The 23,418-nt window shown below is 35.0% G+C and overlaps 1 protein-coding gene across 1 annotated transcript in view; it reads left to right on the forward strand.

Moving 5' to 3' along the window:
- The window catches only part of SGCZ (sarcoglycan zeta), a 435,251-nt gene that overhangs the window by 408,109 nt on the left and 3,724 nt on the right, over positions 1–23,418 (forward strand). Inside the window, exons 7-8 of the mRNA XM_039378555.1 lie at positions 11,366–11,489; positions 23,157–23,310. Coding sequence (XP_039234489.1) covers positions 11,366–11,489; positions 23,157–23,310 — 278 coding nt within the window. The remainder of the gene's footprint in view (positions 1–11,365; positions 11,490–23,156; positions 23,311–23,418) is intronic.

Below are 23,418 nucleotides of genomic sequence, written 5' to 3' on the forward strand. Positions count from 1 at the left end.
GTAACCCAAACTTTCTGTTAAAAAAATTGATGAAACAGAAACCCTTGCTGTTTGGCCAAGCAATGTTAGCTAATGTGTGAGTGATTTTATTCTTAATATATTCAGTCCCTATTGAGTTCTGCTTTGTACTTATGTGCTCATATACATTAGTTGGGATTCAGTGATATTCTTTTTGAAATCTTTCAAGTCAATTTAGTAATTTTAAAATGATGACAATTAACATTAGAACAGTGGTTTCTTGGCTATTGGCACGAATCTTTGTAGCAGGTATAATCTGCAGAACCTTTTTAACCTTTTATCTTGAAAGAACTATAAATAATTACAGGTTTGTGCTGTTTTCTGGTAGAAAAATACAGTTAGACACTCAGATCATATATTATTTTCAAAATTCCAGTTGCCATCTGCCTTTTAGTCTTATTTCAAATGGTTAAACCCAAACCCATTGTTCTTTTAATTGTAGTTCAAGTCCTGCATTAATTTTCCAAAATAATAAATTCAATTTTTTGGTAATATAAAAAAGCAATCATTTATAATTTATGATTGTTTGCCCAATACACCTAAACAGATAGGCCACCAACCAGTGTGACCTCAGAAGGTACCTCTGTCACAGAAATAAAAAATACTAGAACCCATTTTCTGGGCTCATGTTCAACTGATACAATTACACTGATGTTGTAAAATCATCTTATCTTCTGAAACAGAATAGTTGCATCTTAAACACCAAGAGGGAATGGTCTTTGACTCATGCTACCCTCCAAATAGTGCAAATTGTTTGTAAGAGTTGTGACTGACTCTTAATTGACTCAGATATTTAGCTGTCTGGATTATTGAGTTCCAGTGATCTGGTCTGGGTCCTAGCACTTTTTCATGTTTTAGTATAAACTTCCCAAAGTTTCCAATATTGGCAGTCCTAAAATGACATAGAGTATTTTTCTGAGTGCCTGCATCCCTGTGCCTCTGGACGTTTAAAAATAACAGTAACATGGGAGAGTAGAAAGTTTGCTGAATTAATATTAAAGTTCGTTTTTACCAGTGGACAAAGTTGAATGCAATTTGATAGCAAGTATATTTGGCTATGAAAATAATTATATACAGGGCTGAAGTTAATAGAATATACATTAGACTTTAAATTAAAATATAAATCATCCCATAATTTTCATGTTGGAATACGTATATGTGGTCAGGTAATAAACCTCAGACATCAGATTTTTTTTTATTTTTCTTCAAAATAAAATGTGCTGAAAACCTATTCATAGCCTTAGAAATGTAAACCAATTCACTACTGAATTTAAGAAATGGAATACTGACCACCTTTATTACTGTGAATGCAACATAACTTAATCTTTTCTGGATAGGGGACAAAAAGAAAAGGTCAGATATTAGTGTCATATATCCAAACTTTGCCTCAACCACTCTTTGTTCTTTAGCCAGATTTTGTGGTTTTCGTACAGAGAAGCATATCTAAAATGTACTGTTAAAAGTGTGTTGTGTAAAATTAAAATTTAGTTGAATTCTAATATATTTCCTTCCTATGTGTCTACCACTTTAGTCACATCTTTCTCATTTCTTGCATTTTCAAATAATACTAGCAAGGTTTTGCTTTCAGAAAATGTTTTTATACAGTTCTTTGTGAAGGCTTTTGTGTCAAATCTCAAAAACTAATTAAAGCTGACTTTCATTAGTTGGGATAAGCAGCATGAAAGAATCATGCATTAGAATCAGGAAGATGAATTATATCTTAACAATTTAATCTTCATCTTTCTTTCACTACTTTTTCTCACAGGAACACAGTTAGGAAAGCTAAACTGTTAATATAATCCCCAAATATTGATTTTAGGCTAATAGTACATTAAAACATGGTGCACTAATAGGAAATATCCATGCAGAAAAGAGACAGACAGTAGTTAAATGCAGACAGCTTTGCCCTCAATAACCTCCTTAATAAGGGGATAAATTAATTTGTTGTTGTTCTCTGGGAGTAACTGCAAGATCAACTTTAATAGTTTTTTTCTATTGCAAGCCTTGCATACCGTTAGCTATCAGCTATGTAATGCTGGGCACAGAGATGAAAATTTTCACTTCTAGTGAAATGGATGAAAATAACGGATTAAGAGAGTCATCTAGTAAATTAGACCCTTTAGTCTGAACTCACTAGTATGCAATGCTGTATGATATTATTTTGAAAGAATCATTAAGGGCTTGAAAGTAAGTAAAAACTGGGACGAAATAGCAGCTGGGTAAAATCTACTAATCTAAAGAAATATTTTTGTCTTGATAAGATACCTGATCTTCTAGAAAACAGAAAATAGGTGGATATTTGATCTGGAGTTTAAGTAAAGTATTTCTTATAGGGCTATATCTAATGTGAAATAAAAACACACCACAGAGAAGAGGATATTCAAAGGAGCTTTAAGTGGTATATAATATGCATGCATTGTTCAAAACCCTTCTTCAGCCTGGAGGGAGATTGCAAGGAGGGTTGTTTCAGGTCTGATCTTATTTTCAGTTTTAATAACATTCTTTGTGCTAGAATGAGGTACATAGGTTTGAAGCACTGGAAATCAGATCTTGAACACTAGATTTAGGAAATTTTGAAACTCGGTAGTATGATGGTGAATATTAGATGAAATATTAGATAGTCATTAGCATGATGTCTCAGACACAAGAGTTTCTGTAATTGTCTTTCAAAAGGAAAAACAGGAACAATTAAAATTCTTTATTATCAGTGGCTGGTTTATAGAATCATAGAATCATTAAGGTTGGAAAACGCTTCCAGGATCACTGGGCCCAGTCTTTGAAAGAACACCACCTTGTCAGCTAAACCACAGCACTAACCATCATGGCCAGTTGTTTCTTGAACACTTCCAGGGACTCCACCACTTCCCTAGGAAGCCCATTCCAATGCTTAACCACTCTTTCAGGGAAGAAATTGTTCTGGATATCCAACCTGAACCTCCCCTGGCATAGTTGAGGCCATTTCCACTTGTCCTGTCACTAGCGGTCTGGGAGAAGAGCTGACTGCTCCCTTACTACAACCTCCCTTCAGGTAATTGTAGAGAGTGATGTGGTCTCTCTCCCCTGAGCCTCCTTTTCTCCCAGCTCCCTCAGCCACTCCTCATATGTCTTACATTGCAGTCCCTTCACCAGTTCTGTTGCTCTTCTCTGGACTTGCTTCAGCACCTCAATGTCTTTCTTTCAGGGAGGGGCCCAGAACTGAACACGGTGCTTGAGGTGTGGCCTCACTGGTGCCACGACAGGGCAGATCACTTCCCTGGTCCTGCTGGCTACACTAATTCTGATACAGGCCAGGATGCCATTGGCCTTCTCGGCCACCTGGGCACACTGCTGGCTCATGTTCAGCAGCTGTCGACCAGCACTCCCAGGTCCTTTTCTGCTGGGCTTATGATTATGTTTGCTTATGATTATGCTTGCTTATGATTATGCCATGCCATGCCATGGCTTCAGGAACCCACAGAGGAGCTCCAAGCATATCTGTCTCAGGCTATACGGGGTTATGACTATGATTATATTACCCTTTGAATCTTGTCTGAAAATCCCTTTAAAGCTTGTAGCAGTGGAAAGCATTTGCACAGTGCTGAGTTAATGGAAGACAAGGCAACTTTACACTGCAGATTAGTGTGAAGAGAGCCAAAGTTCTTTCTTTACATGAAACCCTATCTAACAGCAGGCATGACCAGCAGAGGTGCTCAGAGTGCCAGGGGGATACAATCAGTAGGTTTCAGTAGGTGCCCTGCTGTGTGCCCTCAGCTCCTGCAAGGCATATTTCATCTGTGGTTGCTCCAGGGCTCTTACACTGCTTCCAGATCCAAGCTGCTTATTAGGAAATTCTAATTTCACGTAGGTCCAGCCTAGAACTAGTTATGACAGCACATAATTTGTTGAAGTTTTTCATTTTCACAGATTTTGCAGGTAGAAGTGTTTCACTGGTTTTTTAAACGAAAATTGAACAACGGTCCTCAGTGTCCAGTTGCTGATGTTAGAGACAGCAGAATTCATTTCTGGCATACTTTGGACTCTAAACCAAATACAGTCTTGTTTCATCATATCTGCATACTCTGTTTTGTTGTAGCTCTTCTAATGAAATATGGTTTGATATACTACCATAAAAATTGTACTATACATCAAGTAATGCTGCCTGTAACATCCAGAATATTTTCATCTCCTATTTCTCTTATGATTCTAGGTGAATAGGCTTACTAAAGCATACTAAATAGTGCTTATTTTTTTTTCCATTTGAGCAATATTTAGTTTCCCTATTCTTTCCTTATACTAAATTTCTCCACAGAATTTTTTTCTCACTCTATTTGTTCTTTTTCCCATTCCTGGGAGTATCTCCATATTCTATGACACTCTTCAGCCACTTTCACGAGAAAACAAGGCTTTTTAATTTTGTTGTCTGTCTATTCTCTCCTCTCGTCTCCCTGATAGTTTGTGAAGCAGTTAGGCAGTTTCATACCTGTTTAATAGAAAGGCAAAGATTCTTAAGTTCTCTGTGTTTTCTGAAAGTCAGTGCCCAACTAGACATGGTGACAGAAAATCAGCTAGTAGTATTAGTATTTACTGCTGTCAGTTTATCAGTTTGTGTATGCATAGCTTTACACTACCCTAATTTCTGAAATACCTTGCTTCACGGTAAGGTGAAGGTTATAGCATGTGGAGGACATGGAATTTATAGCAGTGTTGTAGTTGTGAGTGCAGAAGTATGGTTTGGGTTCTTGTCATAGCATCATGTTAGTGCCAGACAAAGGATCTGGAGCTCATCTAGATTGGATATAAGAAAAAGAAGGCTTAGAAGATGGAGTTTATATGAGTTTAAAAAATTATTATTTCTGCTGTCCACCAAACAGCTCCTATTGCTATACCTATAATTACACATAGAACTCCAGAGGTATCCTAAGCCATAGAGAAGAATGAATGATTTTGTTTATCTTGCAACTCTCACTCTATCGTTAGCTGTATCTCAAGGTAGAATTCACTGCTTAGTCTGCAGAGGTCAAAGCAGAACTCTCAAAGGAATTTTAGCAGAATAATTTTCCATGAGATGCATTTTTCTCAAGATGTGAATCAAACCATGTCACAATTTGTCTCAGCTAAAATATATGTGTTTATATCAGCTTAAGGCCCCTTAGAGAAACAATACAGAAAATATCATGAGATGATTAGAGGTGGTCTGGACTGTTCCTAATGACAGGAAGCTAATGGTTTTCAAAACTGAGAAGATTTTTTGTCAACCAGTTCTTATGTGCTTCTAGTTGTTCAAAGAGCCCAGTTTGACTCTTCAGACTTCTCCAGGCACTTTATCTTGAGATCTAATTCTTAAAGGGCACTTGAGCATTACCTGTGGGCATGTTGCTTCAATCTCTTTCTGACAAGATAGATTTCTATTTTAAAGAAATCTATTCTGAAAGACAACTGAGGTAATGGAGCTATTTCTGGAAAGAAGATAAACTTCATGTAAGTATGTTTAGCAGAGTGCCTGAGTAAAGTAAGGAAGATTATGGGAAGGGGAAAGTTTAGTGTAGAATGGGGTAGCTCTAAGATGTCAGGGCTATGACGAATCCTTTGCCCATATCTTTTCTTAAATTATTATTTTGGATTGTCTCATATCCAGAACTTTGTGTCATAGCCTGGAAGTTAAGACTTTCAAGCATGTTTTGGTATTTTTCTAAGAAATAAAAGCTCACATTCCAAACCTTACATTTCTACTAATTTTCTTGATTTTCAAAAGTTTGAGTTTTAGTTGACTTATGAATGCATGATTTTTTACTACCTGATATTCCATTTATGGTTTTGTTTTCTTCTTAATATTACTTCTCATTTTGATAGTTTCCTTGTCTTTAGCTATTTTGGCCCTGCCTTCACCCACTCTAACAAATAATCATGCATTCAGTTCTCTTCAACCTCCCTCGCATCTGCTTATTTAGTGAAGCCCTTGGTTCAAACATTTCCTCTCTCCAGTCTTCCTCACATTTCCTTGGTGCTTCTTCACTTTTTCTAGTCCCTTGGTAACAACTCTGAAAAACTCTTCAATTACATTTTATTCCTTGCTTTTTCTACTCAGTGAGTAATATTTTTAATATTCTCAGAAGAGTTCCTTTATTTCCCTATGTGGGAAATTGTTTTTCTAATTTATCCTCTATGTCAAATAACATTAAAATATTCAGTTAATTTAAGTGTTGCTATGATAATGAAGACCTATTGGATTTAAACCAGTGGCATGTACAGGGCAATTAGAACTCAGCTTTAAGCCCACTAAAGTGATTTCTATGTTAATGAGAATTTCAGGAGTTATAATAAGGGCATGCTGACACATGTCAAAGTCAGTGACATGTAGAGCATGGACATAACATGAAATGCTGTACTGAATGCCATTCTACTGTTCCGATTTAAGTCACAAAACTTTCCTCTTTATTTATTTTCCATAAGTTGCAAATTGGAAAAAAACCCACAATCCCTCCCCACCTCCCAAAAAAAGTTCGTATTTACTGGTTTAGGCCAATACCAATTCCATAAAACACTTATTTAACTCTCTGTTACTGAGCAGTTTTGTTGTCACAAAACTGACAGCCAAATCATGCCCAAATTTAGGTTTTCACAAAATCAAAGTAAGTTTCACACGAACATATGAGAATTTTGTTTCTTCATAAAGAAAAGATGATCAGTAAACGATATTAAGGATTTTGAGACCTGCACATTTACCCTTGCATTTCAATAATAAGAAAGAAAGCATTGGAATACATCAAGGTTCTGGAAAAATAATTATTCTGGCAGTGATTCTTATGCATCTTGAAGAGATGCATATTTTTATACATGTAAATGTATCAAAATCTTTTTAGTCACTTTCAAATGTACATGTATAATCTTGTAAATAGTATAAGTAATGAGATTGTAATTAGTGAATAGTAATTTTATTTTCATATCATTTCCACTGTGATGTCAAATGTAGTTATTCAGAAATCCACTGTTTGAATTGTTGCAATATCTTAATAAAAGGCTTTCAGATTTTTTTGCCACCATGATCATAAAAGTTCCTGGCTATTCCTTATGTTGCAGCCTGACTTCCAGGAAATGAACTTAATAAAAACCCTAATTTTACCTAGCAACATCAGTGTTCAGTGGACGCCTTTAAGGACCCTTGGTCTCACTGGAAGACTCTTGAAATCAGTTTCTTTGAGCATCAGGGCAAACAGCTGTTCTTTTAATAAAATAGAAATGGAAAGAATATTTATTTTAAATTGTTTGAGGTTTCTGGAAAACAATATTTTCAAAATTATTTTGAAAACAAATTCCTAATTCTTAATTTGAAACAAATTTATTTCACTTGTGAAAGAGGAAGATCCTGCATTCTCTGGGGTTTTGTGGTTGGGAGCGCTTGTTTACAAGAGGAAAGTAGGTTCGGCACATCTATTTGTCTTCCTTCTCCTCTTTGTGTATCTTACCTCTCTGCAGTCCCAGTCTGCCGCAACTGTTGACCTACAGCTAGCAAGGTCAATGTCAGAATTATTTTATTCTACAGAAATCTACAAAAAGCTTACTAAGTGAATGTGTAGACTTTCCATTGGTTTTATAATTGCAAAACTATTTTTTTTCATAAGAGGATTCCTATGCTCACTGAAAAAAAAGGCACAACGATGTGTGTTGGCAAGGCTATCATATATAAAAATTAAATACTGGAAGTGTTGAAGTATTTCTTTACCACCAAATGTAAAAATGCCAGTAAAGGGAAAATTAGTACCTGTTTTACATGTACGACCTCTAGTTGATAGCATATTTTTAATCTCCTGTTTTGAATACAAATTTCAAATTGGTAGAGGTTCATATCAGTTGGGTTGGATATAATGCTTAAATAGACACAAAGCACATAAATTATTCACTTCTGCACAGGGGAATCTTCTATTTCCTTCTATTTTAAGAAATACTTTCCACTATTTAACAGAGCAAAATTAACATAGATAAATTATATGGCATGTGAGGAGGAGGGATATGCAAGAGGTAAATATAAAATGTTGCTTAAAACCCAAAATGAAACACTTGGGTTAATTTTTTTTAATTGTTTTTCTCTAATACAATCTAGGTCAGCTTGTAAATGGAAAATACCAAATAAAGAAAAAATGTTTCTGCATTTCTGATGAGAAATATTTTAATACCTTCAAAGGAACATATTCATGATATTTTAAAAGTTTCCTTTTTTGGAATAATTCTTTAATTATTTCAATTCAAATTCGTATTGCTTTGATCTTATGAAATTTATCTTTTTTCACAAATTAACCAGCGATAATTAAAAAGAAAAAGCCCTTCTCTGCTGTGGATAGGATCATCTGTCTCCATCTCATATATCAAATTGATTGATTATATTATTTAAAAACCTCTTTTAAAAAGCCTCTTTGTCTTTCCTACAGTTTTGTAGTTTCTGTCTAATAATAGCAATAGTTACCTTCTCCGTCAGAGCGTTTTGCTGATCAGGAAAGCAAAATTAATTATATGAATAGGATTCACTCATAGATGTAAATGCCACTGTGACAGGCCATCAGTAAATCTCAAAGGAAAGCAAATTCTCCATATGCTATTGTAATAATGAGCTTTTCCCTGGAGGGATGAGTATTACAATGTGAAGTGTTACAAAAGGTTTATAGTAGAGATTAATGCTTTCAGAAATATGGCAAAGAAAAATATTATAAAGAAGCTGCATATCAAACCTAATTTATCTCAAAACATTGAGGAAATAATCTATGTGTATAGACTTTTGTATTTCCAGTAGCATGCTGCAGATTGTAGCTAAGTCACTTTTCAGATGCAGATCAAACAGAGAATAATAATAAAGTAAATTAGAACTGTAAAACAGATTTAGGCATTCATTTTTACAATTGATGGGTGGTGTTTTAAAATCTACCCTGATGATCATCAGTCATTCTTTCACATTTCTACCACATTATTTGATTTCAAGAGACTGAAAAAAAATCTATGTTCTGAGAAATAAATTTCTTCTCTGTGGTATGTAGAAGGCTGATATTACCAACTTCTCAAGTGAAGGAATTAATTGCCCAAATATCTTAATTTTAGACAAATGGGAAGTCATTAATATTAATGTAGTTCATGAAAAACTATGATGAAACTAGACTAAACAACTCTGAGCTATGCGCTCACTGTCTTAGGTTTTTGAAAAAAAAAAAAGAAAAAAAAAGTTTATTCTTCAAAGAAAACCACAGTTTCTTCATGGATATTCCTAAATAGATTTTTACTGTCCACCCGCTGAAAAATTTTGGTCAGGTCTGAGAGTGGTTTTGATGTTATGAATCCAGAAATATTTGTGACTTTGTTAAGACCCATCAATTTAATGTAGCTAAGAGCACTTTTGTCTTTATGATTATTAAATGGCAGCGGAAGCCACTGAGAAATGTTAATATTCCTGGAAAATAGGTTATAAATTGCAAAAATATGCTGCTGAAAAGTATGGAATGGAAGAATCCAATCATTTAACATTTATTCCATTCAGTTTCCTTTTAAGTTCAAGGTAAAACCTCTTTAAGGCTGTGAAGTACTTTCAAAAACCTAATTTCTAAACTTCATAATTTATATGCTTTATAAAATGTTTTGGAAGTTCTTTTTCTTCTGTTCTGTAGAGATCAGAAGTTCACAAACCACCTGAAAAACACTTGTGTATGTTGTTAAATAATTCATGATATTTAGATTCTTCCCTAGTACAAACAACTGCAGAACCTTCTAATAAATTCTCCCTACAGAGTGTCGAAAAAAAAAAAAGAAAAAAAAGAAAGAAAATGGCCTAGTGCTAATAGAAATACATATCCTTCTGCTGCTCATATCTATATATATCCTATGTATGGTTTTTTGTATAGGTATCTACAAATAGTGTTTTCCTCTATCTGGACACCTGTTTTTAATAGTTTTGTTTTACATCACTGAATAAATACTTTCCTTTTTATTTATTTATTTCCTTCCTTTCCCTATTGAGTGTCAGTGACATGTAACAAACAGAAATGTTTCACAGACACCATCTCAGTGACTTGCTTTGCATGCAAATGTGTCATTTTGGTTTCAAAATTATAATCCAGCACTATTCTGTGTACTTCAAAAAATGCAGTAGTTGAAATACATTGAAATTCTCTTGTTCCATTGCTTGACAGATATTTCATCAGGCTTTTCTGCACCAAGTTCTTGGTCAAACTACTCTCTCCTTTATACATCTAATACCTCATTGTATTTTTGGATGGATATGACTTAACACATAGTTTGTTGAAGAGGGAAATACAGTATTTTCTTCAAGCTACACAGTCTAGACACTTTTATCATTAGCATATTTCATCTTTAAAAAGCCTTTGTTCAGGTAAAGTGGAACTATGTCCAGACATTATATTACTGAGATATGAATAGACTAAAACTTTTTGTCTCCCTCCCTTACAGTGTTATGCAATAAGTCTACAACTCAACACAATCAGAATCTGAAATATTGTTTCCTAGTTCAATACAGTTTTCATCTACAGTTTTCATCTTTCGTATTCAGCGTAATGAGTATGACTTCTACAAAATCTTTGCATCAATACTTCCCTTTTAAGAGAAACCTCTGCAATATGATGAGGTAGCGCAGCTAAAAATGTGTCATAGTTCTGCATCAAGGTTGATGGACGATCTTGACTGTAGGGTAGAGAGAAGTGGAAAGACTGACAGTAGAACAAGAGTAGCTTTGAGTAAAAATATTAAGACCCAGTGATATGTGTCTTAATCCTATTAAAACAGGGTTGTATGAGCGTAATATTTTGCAGAACAGAAAAAGGGTCTAAAACCTCACAATAATAGTGACATAACATTTTGTTTTCATCTCTTCTTCATCTGTGATGCTTCTAAACATACCCAAAATATGAATAAGCCTGTGAAGGCAAAGTCGTTCTAACCACTTTTACATCATTATTTAAAACTTTTAAAGTGTTTTGTTTTCTCTTTGTTTAGTTGAACATTTGTAATCAGTCACTTAAGCAGACTTTTCTGTCACTACAGAAACATTCACAGAGACGTGGAGATTCTTAAGTACCTATATTTCAGTATTAGTATGAGTAAATTAGGTGCTAATGCCAGAAAGCATAACTAGGCAGATAAATTTATATCAGTATATTCTTAAATGCTGCTTTAAATAGGAATAGATTTAAATGCATATCTAAGTTTTTCTTTCTCTGTGTCATAAAAGGTAGTGAGAGAATCACACATAAACTGTTTTTACTTCTTTGCCTTTGAAAGTATGTAATATCTACATGTATGACAGGTTTTGAACCTGAGAGGTTTGTGGTGTTTCAATTCAGTGCATTTTTTCTCAGTAATTCTTTATGTCTTTCAGACTTGAATCTCCTACTAGATCTTTGGTGATGGAAGCACCCAGGGGAGTGCAAGTCAGTGCAGCTGCAGGAGACTTAAAGGCTACCTGTAGGAAAGAACTGCATTTACAGTCCACAGAAGGGGAGGTAAGTTCAGCCAGCAGAGAAATGTTCTGCAGTTCTGCCCAGCGAAACACAAACAATGTGAGGAACATTTACTGAGCAATAAGGTAAACATCACAAGAAGTGTACTGCATTTGCCTTCATTAAAGTAATTTTGGTTTAGCTTGCTCAATTATTAATACTTACTTCCTTTCTACAAATATTTGAATCACTAAGTTTCATTCACACTGAAAAAAGGTTATTTAAATTAATTTAGAACAGAATTATTTTTAATCTAAGATTCAAGGAAAAAGCTACCCAGATCTTCCATGGAGCAGCTAAGTGACAGTGGTAAAAAATTAATGTGGATGAATCTGACAAAATAAGAGAGAATTTTGGATTAATTTGGATTAATGTGTCATTAAACCATGATTAAGAGGTTTAACAAATTTGCTCTACCCGTGGTTTATCTCCTTAAACTGTTACTATCTCTGTAAGAGAGACAGAGTACTTCAATGGTATGCTCACTGTCCTGTTTCATTACTCTCTTGTTTCAGTGGTCAGTGATCAATTATTGATATAAAAAGATTTTGGTATAGATTCTTCATGTGTAAACCTGACTGAACTCATGAAAATGATTTAAAATTGGATCACTCATGGATGGCAATCCATGTATTGCAGAAATACATGAAGGTTCTTTTATCTTCAGACCTTAATATGATGTAATATTTAAAAAACAAAACAAAGCAAAACTTGTGGAAGGCTATTAAAGGCTCACAGATTTCTATTAGGCACTTTGGAGAAACAGCCAGATTTTCAAATTGTTCTCAGAGAGACTTGCCAGGTTACAGCATTTTTGGAAAACCAGTTGTTTAATGTAAATATCTAATTGGGAATGGAGCTCTTTGGAAATTTTTTGCCTTTTATGTTTGCTTTTTGTATTTTCTACCAAATATTTCCAGATACTTTACCAACTATCCAAATAAGCAAAACCAAAAATCAGCATTCACATCTGTGACAGTCCCCTGCAATGCATACTCTGGACAACAACACAGACAGGAACATTTTGGCCAATATACTGAATCAAAGGCCTATTTTGATAACATATTTCTATTGATGCAAGTATCTGTCCTGTATAATTAAAACACTATGTTTTCCTAATTCAGAGCCTCAAATATTTATATACCACATGCTGCACCTTATTTCTGAGTTTCTTCAAAAGCCAACTCAACAGTTCTTTCCCCTTCTTTCATCTTTACTTACCACCTCTGTTACTATTTGTGAACATTGCTGAGATAGAAACAAGGCAATCTAATCCTCTTTTAATAGTAAATATTGTCTTCCCTCACCCTTGTGCTTTCTGTGGGTATTTTTATTGCAGGGTCTACAGCTTTCTTGTCTCATGAATTCCTGTCTGGCCAAAGCTAGTATGTTCTCTACATTTATTAACATAAATAATTAAATAATAAAATTAACATACATTTTAAAACTAGAATGTATTTCTTTGTTCTCCATCTTATTGTCAGAGGGGAAAAGTAACACTTGAATGGAAATTACAATTAAACTACACCTTATTGGAAAAGTAGTTTTGAAAATAATGTCACATGACCTTAGTTGGACTTTGAGGATGGGAACCCAAGAAAAGGTATAATGACTATATAAAGTGTTATTCAGAACTGAAAATCAATTCTGTATTAAATATTTTGTAGGAGAAAAATGGCAGTTCAAAGCAGACTTTGCTGAACTTCATATTAAAAATCATTATTTTCTCTATGTGCTAAGACTTTGCATGTCTGTGATTTCCCACATAGATGAAAGATTTATAATTATTAGAAAACAAACTACCAACCTTTCCCCACTTTTTCCCAAAGAGCTGTTCTGTAAACATACATCTGACAAAGTTCAAAGTCTTGAAAACTTGCAATTTCAGTAGGATCTGAATGTAACCTAAATCCACAGAGAAATTCTATCCTGAGGTCTGACCAATGCCTTTATAGTCCACTGTTTTATCTCACACTGGAGAGGGTTAGAGGAAAATGCAGAAGCACTTTGGAAGGCATATGATGGGTTCCACAGCATCAGCTGTTGTCCTAAGTTACCATGGACACATTAGGGAATCACTGGACTAATTACAGCCTGGTGTGAGGAACCAGGGTAAATATCTGATGGATTAAATGTCTACACAATGAAATATTGATTGTTTTCCTTGCTTACAGCCCACCAGATAAACCACAGGTTAGTAGACTGTATGAAAAAAAACCTGCAAAGGGTTTATCATCACTCATTTTTAAGGAAACACATTCTAAAACAACACAATACCTATGTTAAAAGTAATCTTCATTTTAGCCTAAAAAATGTGTGCTTTATCAGTCATGTTTCTTCCACAAATAAAATAATGTTGTCTTTCTGGATTGGATCTGTGAACCAGTTTTGTGATGACATTTTTGCACTAGAAAAAATGCAAGTTTTTCTGTATTATTATCATGCTGGTTAATTTAAATTTATGTTTTTTAATGTTTGTAAGCTTTTTCAAAAACTCACTAAAGAGATGTGAATTAATATTTTCTTACTATTGCAAAGTTATTGCCCTATTATGCCAGAAAATAGCCATATGGCATCTGGAATCAACCATGTGACAGAACAATATGAATTTACTGTCTATGAAACATAGATTTTCCTGTTATTTAGGAATATCTTCAGAATATTTTTAAGAACATAAATGTGTTTATGAAATACTTTTTCTCTAGCTTTATTTCTCATGCAATATAATCTCTAGCCTCCCACATCACAAACTGAATGCCTCTGCAAGCATTCTGAATTCTGCTGTTTGATACATTTTCTTTTTGTTTACTGCAGTATTATAATAATCCTTTTAGCCCTATTACGCATTATAATGCGTGATTCCAGACTGAATACTGGAGGCTGTAATTTAGATTCAGATTTTACTGCCCTTTATAAAGCTCTTGAGCTGCACCCTTGCGAGTCAAGGCATCAGCAGAATCCTTTGATTCAATTATAACTTGGCATTTAATTGTGAACTATGTATTATTCTATAAATAAACTGTAACCAATGGTTTAAAGCAGCAATCATTTACAAGGAACATGAAATGTGAAGCTCCAGGCTCTAGCTGGTTCTACTGGTTCACATAAGAAGAAAAAGAGCACTTCTTGTCTGGAAATTCAGTACAATGACTGCTAGTTGACTACTGCTTCTTTCACATAAGATCATAGTGCAAAAGTACAGAGCAATTTTGAATTCTGTAGATACTAGAGTTTACTAGACATAAAAAATGTTAGAATTGAACCTGGAACATACTATTGTAAAAAGATAACAAGATGAAAGGATTATTTGATGTTGTCCACTCGTTGGCCTAATAATTAATTGTAATGGTTTTGACCGTACAGAATCACAGAATTGGTCAGGGTGGAAGGTACCGCAGTGGTCATCTGGTCCAATCTTCCTGCTCAAGCAGGGTCATCCTAGGGCATATTGCACAGGATTGTGTCCAGATGATTCTTGAATATCTCCAGTGAAGGGGACCCCACAATCTCTCTGGTCAATCTGTTCCAGTGCTTGGTCACCTGCGCAGTAAAGAAGTTCTTCCTCATGTTCAGGTGGAACTCCCTGTGCATCAGTTTCTGCCCGTTGCCTCTTGTCCTATTGCTTGGTACCACCAAGAAGAGCCTGTATCCATTTTCTCAGCATTGTCCCTTCAGACACTTATAGGCATTGATGGTGTCCGCTATCAGTTGTCTCTTCTCAAAGCTGAACAGGCCCTATTCTCTCAGCCTTTCCTCATAAGAGAGATGCTCCCATCCCTTAATCATCTTTGTTGCCCTCCTCTGGACCTGCTCCAGGAGCTCCATGTCTCTCTTGCTCTGAGAAGCCCAGAACTGGACACAACACTCTGGACGTAGCCTCACCAGGGCTGAGTAGAGGGGCAGGATCATCTCCCTCAATTTGCAGGCAATGTCCTTCCTACTGCACCCCACGATACCCTTGGCCTTCTTGTCCACAAGGGCATACTGCTCACTCATGAACAGGTTGTTGTCCACCAGGACCCCCAGGTCCTTCTCCTCAGAGCTGCTTTCCAGCAGTTCAACCCCCAGCCTGTACTGGTGCATGGGGTTATCCTCGCCCAGGTGCAGGACCCTGCATTTGCCTGTGTTGAATTTCAGAGGGTTCTTCTCTGCCCATCTCTCCAACCTGCTGAGGTCCTTCTGGAGGGCTGCGCAGCACTCTGGGATATTGGCTGCATCAATCTCTGAATCAGAAGGCTGCTAACTGTTTTTAGCTCTTAGGAATCTTGAGCAGCTGCTATGTGCCTTTGCAATGAGCTTCTATGTAAGCTAGGCTCTGCACTTTCATTGCATCCCATTGACTAACTAAGACAAAGTAATTAAAATGAGAAAGATGTACAGAGGCTTCTCATTTTTACAAATGTATTCATATTAATCACCCTATCTATGACCTTTCTCCTATTTACCTCTTTATGCCCTTGTATTTCCCTGTCAAATTACACTCCTTCATAGCATCATTTGTGGGCTATATTTTGTTGTTTCTGGCATAATGAGGCTGATCCGTCATTAGGGTAAGGCTTATAGCTGTCACATTAAAAATGAGCAATATTCTTTAACAGACAAAGTTTACTCCAAATCAGTGTGGCAGACAAGAGGCCAGGTTTATATTTACCATTTTAGCACAGCACAGTTAATGAAGCACATACAGAGGATTATTTTGTCAAGTCTAACAAATGCATATCATACTAATATTTGATCTATAATCCTATACAGTTCTAAGTCCAGGAGATGTATTTAACACAGAGATTAATAGTTAAAGTTTATTAATACTTAAACTGGAGTAATCTTCACTTGTAAGCTCAACTAACAACACCATTTTAAAGCTTTGCTTTTGGTGGCATTTTTGTGGATGGTTTTTTTGTTCTGAAACAGAAAATAAAAAAAAAAAAAAAAACAAACAGGATTTTCTTAAATTAGTTAAATACACTGAAACAGAATTTCTTTACCTGGAATTCTCCAGGCCACTTACCATAACTGTGCAGTAATGGCTGATCAAGGACAACAACATTTCGTAGATAAGTTCAATTCAACCAAGTTATGTTTGTCTGAGATAAATGTTTGCAAAAAAAAAAAATTAAATGTTCATATGCATGAATTGACTTTGATAAACAATAAGCAATTGTTTATTGATAAGCAATGGCAAGCTCTACAGCTCAAAGATCGATTGTTTAACTACCAAAAATTGTCTAACACATCCTGCACTGTGTTTTCAAAGCCTTTTTTATGGTACTGAGCAGTTGACTTGACACTGTTGACTGGGAAGAAAGAGATTAGTAGAAATGAATTTTTCCTGCACTTTTTTTTAATTATAGGTTTCAAAAATTCTATAAAGATGTTTTGACAGATATTTAAAATTAAAATGCCATGTTATTTTTAAACAAAACCTTTCATTTTCAACTTAAAACAGTTATTCACATGTAAGTTAATTTATAGTAAAAAACAGTTCTTTGTAGCAGTCTACAATCAAAATAGAGTGTTCCCAAACTACAAAAAGAAAACATTTTAACTGAAAACATCCATCTTTAAACCATTTTCATTGTTCATGGCCAAATTTTCAAGACTCACACCATAAGGAATTTTATTAGAAAGGTAAAAAGAAGAGACAATGAATAATTTATTATATAAGTAAAATGGGTTTTCTATTAGTATCACATTTTAATCCAGTGCTGATTTGAATGGTAATTAATGTCTCAGAAGATTAAGCAAAAATATTCCAAGTACATTTTCTTTTCTATGTTTTGTACATAAATCACAAAGAAGTCACATCTGTCCCAGATTGAACAAATTTGCAAAGACAGAAAGAATAAATACATCAGAAAGTTTTTGCATAGGAACACATATAAATTGTACTGGGTTTATAACTCAGAACTTAAAATATATGCTTTTATGTATTTAATGTGAATTTACAAAAGTGTGTACTGAAAATGAAACATGATCCTCATAAATACCTCTTAGGTACTGAAGGGTCAAAACTAAATTCTTTCATTCAAGCAGGAATTAATGTACATTGTTATTTTGAACATATAAATATATATATGTTAGTTTTCAAATCTGTTTCAGCTCTCAGTAGTTGTAACATGCAGGTGGTAATGGGAGCAATGATGCCAGGATGACTCTCTCCAGGTGCAGGTATAATCTTAAGAATGGCCACCACACCAGACCATACTTAGGCTTAAAGGTCTCATTTGTCATTGGTCAGTTGATCAGAGTACTGTAAAGAATACATTTTCAATGCACAGGTTGTACTAAATCTTTTGGTCTTTGATTATTTAGTATATTAAGTTTCATCTCAGTCATCACATTAATTTCACTGTTTATTGTCCCTTGAAACTATTAATCATTATGACCAATATGGTTCCAGATATTGTGCCAGCATATGTTTAGATTTTCCAGTATATATGCTATCAAGTTAATATTTTAATTTTCCATTATGACTTTTTTTTCCTTTTTCTCAGAACTATCATTCAGATTTAAGGAAAGCTAGTGTAGGTGAGCTGATTTAAAATAAATGTCAAAATCACAGATAAGTGTTAGAACAAATGGCCCATGTGAACTAAAGTACTGCAATTTATCCTATAGTTCATCTTCATATTGAAACATATCGGCATATGAAAATTATAAAGCTGAGTCTAGTGACCTAATCTGTATAATCCTCTTTGTGTGACGCTTCTGACAGCACATGCAGAAGAGCAAAAAGACTAGGAAAAAACCTTGTATTGCTTTAATTCAGATTAATTGAATTTCTAAGGAAATCCAAAAGATTTATTTAGTGAGAAGTCATTACACTGTCCTCTCATACTGGTTGATGGACACCCACCTTTCAGATTTCCTTCTTCTCTTTCACATTTCCTCCTTTTCTTTCACATTTCCTCCAGTATACTGCCATTTCTTATATGCATTAGCCCTGAAATATGCCTCTGCAGCCCTGTAGAGTTACCTGTTTAATCAAACAGTACATGAATACAGAAAATTTTTCAATGCCTATAAATCCCAGCTTTTTCATTTAGATTTATCAACTTAACCTATCATCTGCCCTCTTGAGATGATTTAGGCAAAGACCCATTGGAGAACTTTTACCCCTGGCAGGTTTGTATCTCTGTACAGCTTGTAAGAATATTTGATTTTTTACCTCATGCCTGTATCTTAGCCACTGATAGTTTGCTCCTTCAATTTAGTTCTTTGGTTTGTAAATAATCTATATTTCTGACTTACTTTCCTCTCCCTCTCACTGTTCAGATTAACAATACAGTCTGATGAGCAAGTGACTTGCAGATCTTCATTAACAAAAAGTGCATATAGAAAGAGTGCAGTTCCTATCCTATGCCTTACAGGCTGATTCAGTTTGCTGCTTTAATTAGCCAGAAATCAGATCTACTTTTAAATATTGTAGGGCTAATGTATTTTTCTCCATACTAAGATGCACGGGACAAAGCAGTGATCTGGGATTTCTAAACCTTAAGTATTTAGTGGGGATGATGCTGCTCAGTGCTCTGCTCTCTATGAAATAACATTACTCTGAGTAGCTGCTGCCTTTTCAGTTTTGTAATTTCTCAATCTCCCACAATGCTTCAAGAATGGATAAAAGCTTTCATTCATGCCATTTATCTGCTGAGGTGTGAGACTCCCAAAAAGAACATGACTAGCCTGCATGGCCTCGATGAATGTGAAGTATTAAATGGCTTATCTAGTACCTTTCACATCACAACAGATTAAAGAAAGACCATGTACACTGGCACTTCATTAACTGCTGTCATCTAGCTACAATGTTCTCTAGGAACATAATACTGTTTAATTTTTTGTCATGCCACTTCTTCCCTTCTGTTTGAACACCTGATAAGATCAGGCATAAAATGGTAAGTAGTTCAAATTTTGCTGATGTTGGAGGACTTTAAACCATGAATTTCAGTTTTTAGCAGATTGAAGGACAAGAAAGAGTATATCCTCAAATATTCACTAGGTTCTCTGAAACTCCTTATGTATTGGGCTACTATGATGATATATTTGGATGCCTGGTTAACTAATAAATAGCAATGTTGCATCTCTAAATTTAGTCTTTTATTTATAACCTTGACAGCACAGGTACAGGGGAGATTTTAATAATGGCATTAAACCATCTTTATTAATCCTCTTCATCTCAGGCTTCACCAGGGTGTAGCTATAGGAGTCTGATTAAATTGGACTCACTGCATCCGATATCACCCTCACAAGAAGCCAGTTCAATTTTTCTCAGACACCATTGTATGGTAATGCACATCAGAGTAAGGTACCCTGGAATAAAGTCTTGGAGCAGTACACTACAGAACTTCTGCAATGACGGGTTGCAGAAGCATAGCTGTCCTCATGTAAAAAAACACAAAACATATTGAGCTCATAAAAATAATAACATTCAAGAGATTTTAATCTAGATCTTCGGCACATAGGCCTTCTGATTTTTTTTAGTTAATTTTTGTTTGAATCAACACATGTATTTTAGAAGCCATTTAATTTTGTTTTACAGATTTCTTATGATTCTTCCCCATCACCACTGAAGCTAAGCTGTTAAAATGGCCAGTCACACACTGCCAAAAGTACAGAGTTCATCTTGTATTGTTGTTGGATTTTCTTACATGTATGTCTTCTACACTGAAGTGGTTTTTTTATATATAATATTCTAATGTCTCCAGCTTCCATTTTTTTTAATAAAAGCATAGAAATAGTCTTTTTCTTACCTTTTTTGATATTGCAGTTATATCAAGGTGTACTGGTTTTAGCTGGGATGGAGATTATTTTTTCACAGTGGCTAGTACAGGGCTGTGTTTTGAATTTATGCTGAACACAGGGTTGATAATATAGAGATGATTTTGTAATTGCTAGGCAGTGCTTTTCATACTACCACACTGGCAAGGAGGCTGGGGGTGCATGGGAAGCTGGGAGGAGACACAGCTGGGACAGGTGACACAAACTGACCAAAGGGATATTCCATGGAATCATGCTCAGTATATAAAGTGGGGGGAAGAAGGAAGAAGCATAGGGGGACGTTTGAAGTGATGGTGTTTGTCTTCCCAAGTCACTGTTAGACATGATGGGGCCGTGCTTTCCTGGGAATGGCTGAACACCTGCCTGCCCTTGGGAAGCAGTGAATGAATTCCTTGTTTTGCTTTGTTTGCATATGTGGCTTTTGCTTTCCCTATTAAACTGTCTTTGTCTCAACCCATGAGATTTCCAGCTTTTACCCTTCTGATTCTCTTCTCAACCCCACTGGTGGAAGAGTAAGCACTTGGCTGTGTGGTACATGGTTGTTGGCTGGGGTTAAGCCATGACACAGGGCTTGCTGAAAATCAATATTAAAAGTCCAAAATGCTACTCATTTTTTTTTTTTTTAAATTTGAGCTCTAGTTGTTAAAAGTTATCAAGAACTGTAGATTAAAAGTATATGACATTACTGGCTCCTGTTTGATATCCTATTGAGTTACTGTTGAAATTGAAAGTATTTTATCACAGTCATGCTCTGACATCAATTTTTGATCTTTTTCCAAGTACAGAACTATGCTGAGCACTATTCAATATAAAAGATATACTTACATAGAGATTGCACTGTTGAATGCTTCTGGATTTTTGTGCAATGCTATTGATAACTCTACTGTTACTACTTTAATGATGGACCTGTTGCCATCCCCTTCATTCTTGATATGAGAAGTGAAAGAGTACTTTTTATTACTTGTTACTCCATTCTTATTATTATTATGTCCTTTGTTTCGTTACTACCTTTTACGAATTCCTAGCTTCTAGTTTGCTATTAAATTTTTGTCCTTATTCTGTTTACCATAGTTATTTTCACATTTACTCCTAGCTAAGCTGAATGTTTTTACATGTGTAATCTTTTTTTTTTTTTTAAGTTGTAATTCTAGCAGAACACTATTAAATTGTTCCCAACACCATTCACATTTCTTGAACTGAAACTATTTCTGCAGGGGTTATGACTCCTAATTATCTCAGGTCTATAATACTGGACTTTTCAAGCAGCACTGTGTGTATGCGTGTCTAAATACATCATTTCTTTGTTATATAAATTACAGAGCAAAGTTAATAATTTACTGCGTTTTGTGATCAATTCCTCTATCAATCACAATGTGAATTAAAGCAGGCATTATGCCATGCAGATGTCATCTTTGCCTCTGAGATTCTCCCTTCCTGTCCCTTTTAGTGAAAATTTCCTCCCATGACAATATATTACTTCGGGAGCTGGAGAACTTGCTATGATGGAGGGTATATTGTTTGGATCTACTATCAGACTGTATTACCTTCAATGATTCCAATGATCCCAATGCTTCTGCTGTGGAGGGAAACATGACTATGTGTCAGACCCTCTACAGGATTCTATCCAGCCACTTTGGCTTTTTCCTAGCCTTCTATTCTTCACTTCTCTACAGCAGGGGCTCAGTAATGCTTCTGCACTGCATTGCTACCATATACTACCAATTTTATAATAAAATAATACTTGTCTCCTGTAGAAAAAAAAGCAATATATGCCTTATCTCTCCAGATTATTGACATGTACTGCCAACATTGTCGTATAATGTTGGTATAATGTGTCAAGTTGGCTTTGTTGATTTTCAATACCCTATAAAAACCACTATTAAGTATTTAAAGAACTTACCTTTTCCTAAGCTTCAAACTTTACCTGCAGAGCTTAAAGCCATTTTAATTTGTTACCTGTTTTCTAGAAGTCCCTAGTCTGCTCCTGAGATACTGACTGATCTTACTTTGGCTCTTATTTACTCTTTCCATAAATAAAACACAAATTCTGAGTAGCTGGACACTCATCTGTTTGTGGCAGTGGAAGACATGGTGTTTTCTGAAAATGTAAGTGTAAATATTGCAGAACTCAATAGAGATTCATGAATGCTACTGATATCTATAGTTTCATACTGACTCATGTAATTTCTAATGGAAGATTAAAAAAAACCACAATATTTTTTAATCGTATTCAATGTTCAGAAACAAATGGGAATAGTTTGATGACCTTCCTAATAAGACTTTAAGCCGAAATCTTTTCTCCTCTTAATTTAGGTCAAAGAAGCTCTTTATTTTGCGTATGACTCTGTAACCTTATTTAATTATTCTCTGGATGTAGCTATTGTTAAGCCCCTAAAATTTAGCACAGTTCAGCACATATTTCAGCTGCTTACGCTGGGGAACGTGTTTTAATATCACTTCACACTTATTAAAATACAAATTATTCCAGAGCAAGGATATGCTGCTGCGACAAATGAATAAATTTTAATCACTTTAGTATACAAGTGAACACTTTAGTGTACAAGTGAAAATTCAACCTATTCGAGAATATTGTCAAAATGTTTTTGTATGATAATGTCTGTACCTGAATAAACATGTTGGGTGAAGTAATTACATGTACTGTAATAATGACTACTAATGGGAAACAACTACACACAGATGAAAAACAGTAAATGTTGACAGCTTTTTTATTTCTAAAAAGAATAACTTCTAATATATCTTTCTGATACTTCTAATAAAATATTTCTAAAATTTTAAATATATTTCTAAAAAATCATGACTCCTTCAAAACACTTTTTAAAAATATATCTCAATGCTGAAAGAAATTTACTTACCTTTTTTTTCTCCCTCTTCTAGATATTTTTAAATGCAGATACAATCCGCCTGGGAAATCTACCAGTGGGGTCCTTTTCCTCCTCCTCCTCCTCCTCTTCTTCCTTCTCCTCCTCCTCCTCACCCAGCTCTTCAGCTCCTCGCCAGACTATCTATGAGCTCTGCGTCTGTCCCAATGGTAAACTTTACCTGTCCCCAGCAGGAGCAGGCTCCACATGTCAATCCAGTAGCAACATCTGCTTGTGGAGCTAGAATGACTCCATTTTATCCTCACACCAGAATAGCC

This window comes from Pipra filicauda, unplaced genomic scaffold (assembly GCF_003945595.2).
Source record: "Pipra filicauda isolate LSUMZ 115617 unplaced genomic scaffold, ASM394559v2 scaffold140_size2443280_pilon, whole genome shotgun sequence".
Taxonomy (NCBI): Eukaryota; Metazoa; Chordata; class Aves; order Passeriformes; family Pipridae; genus Pipra; species Pipra filicauda.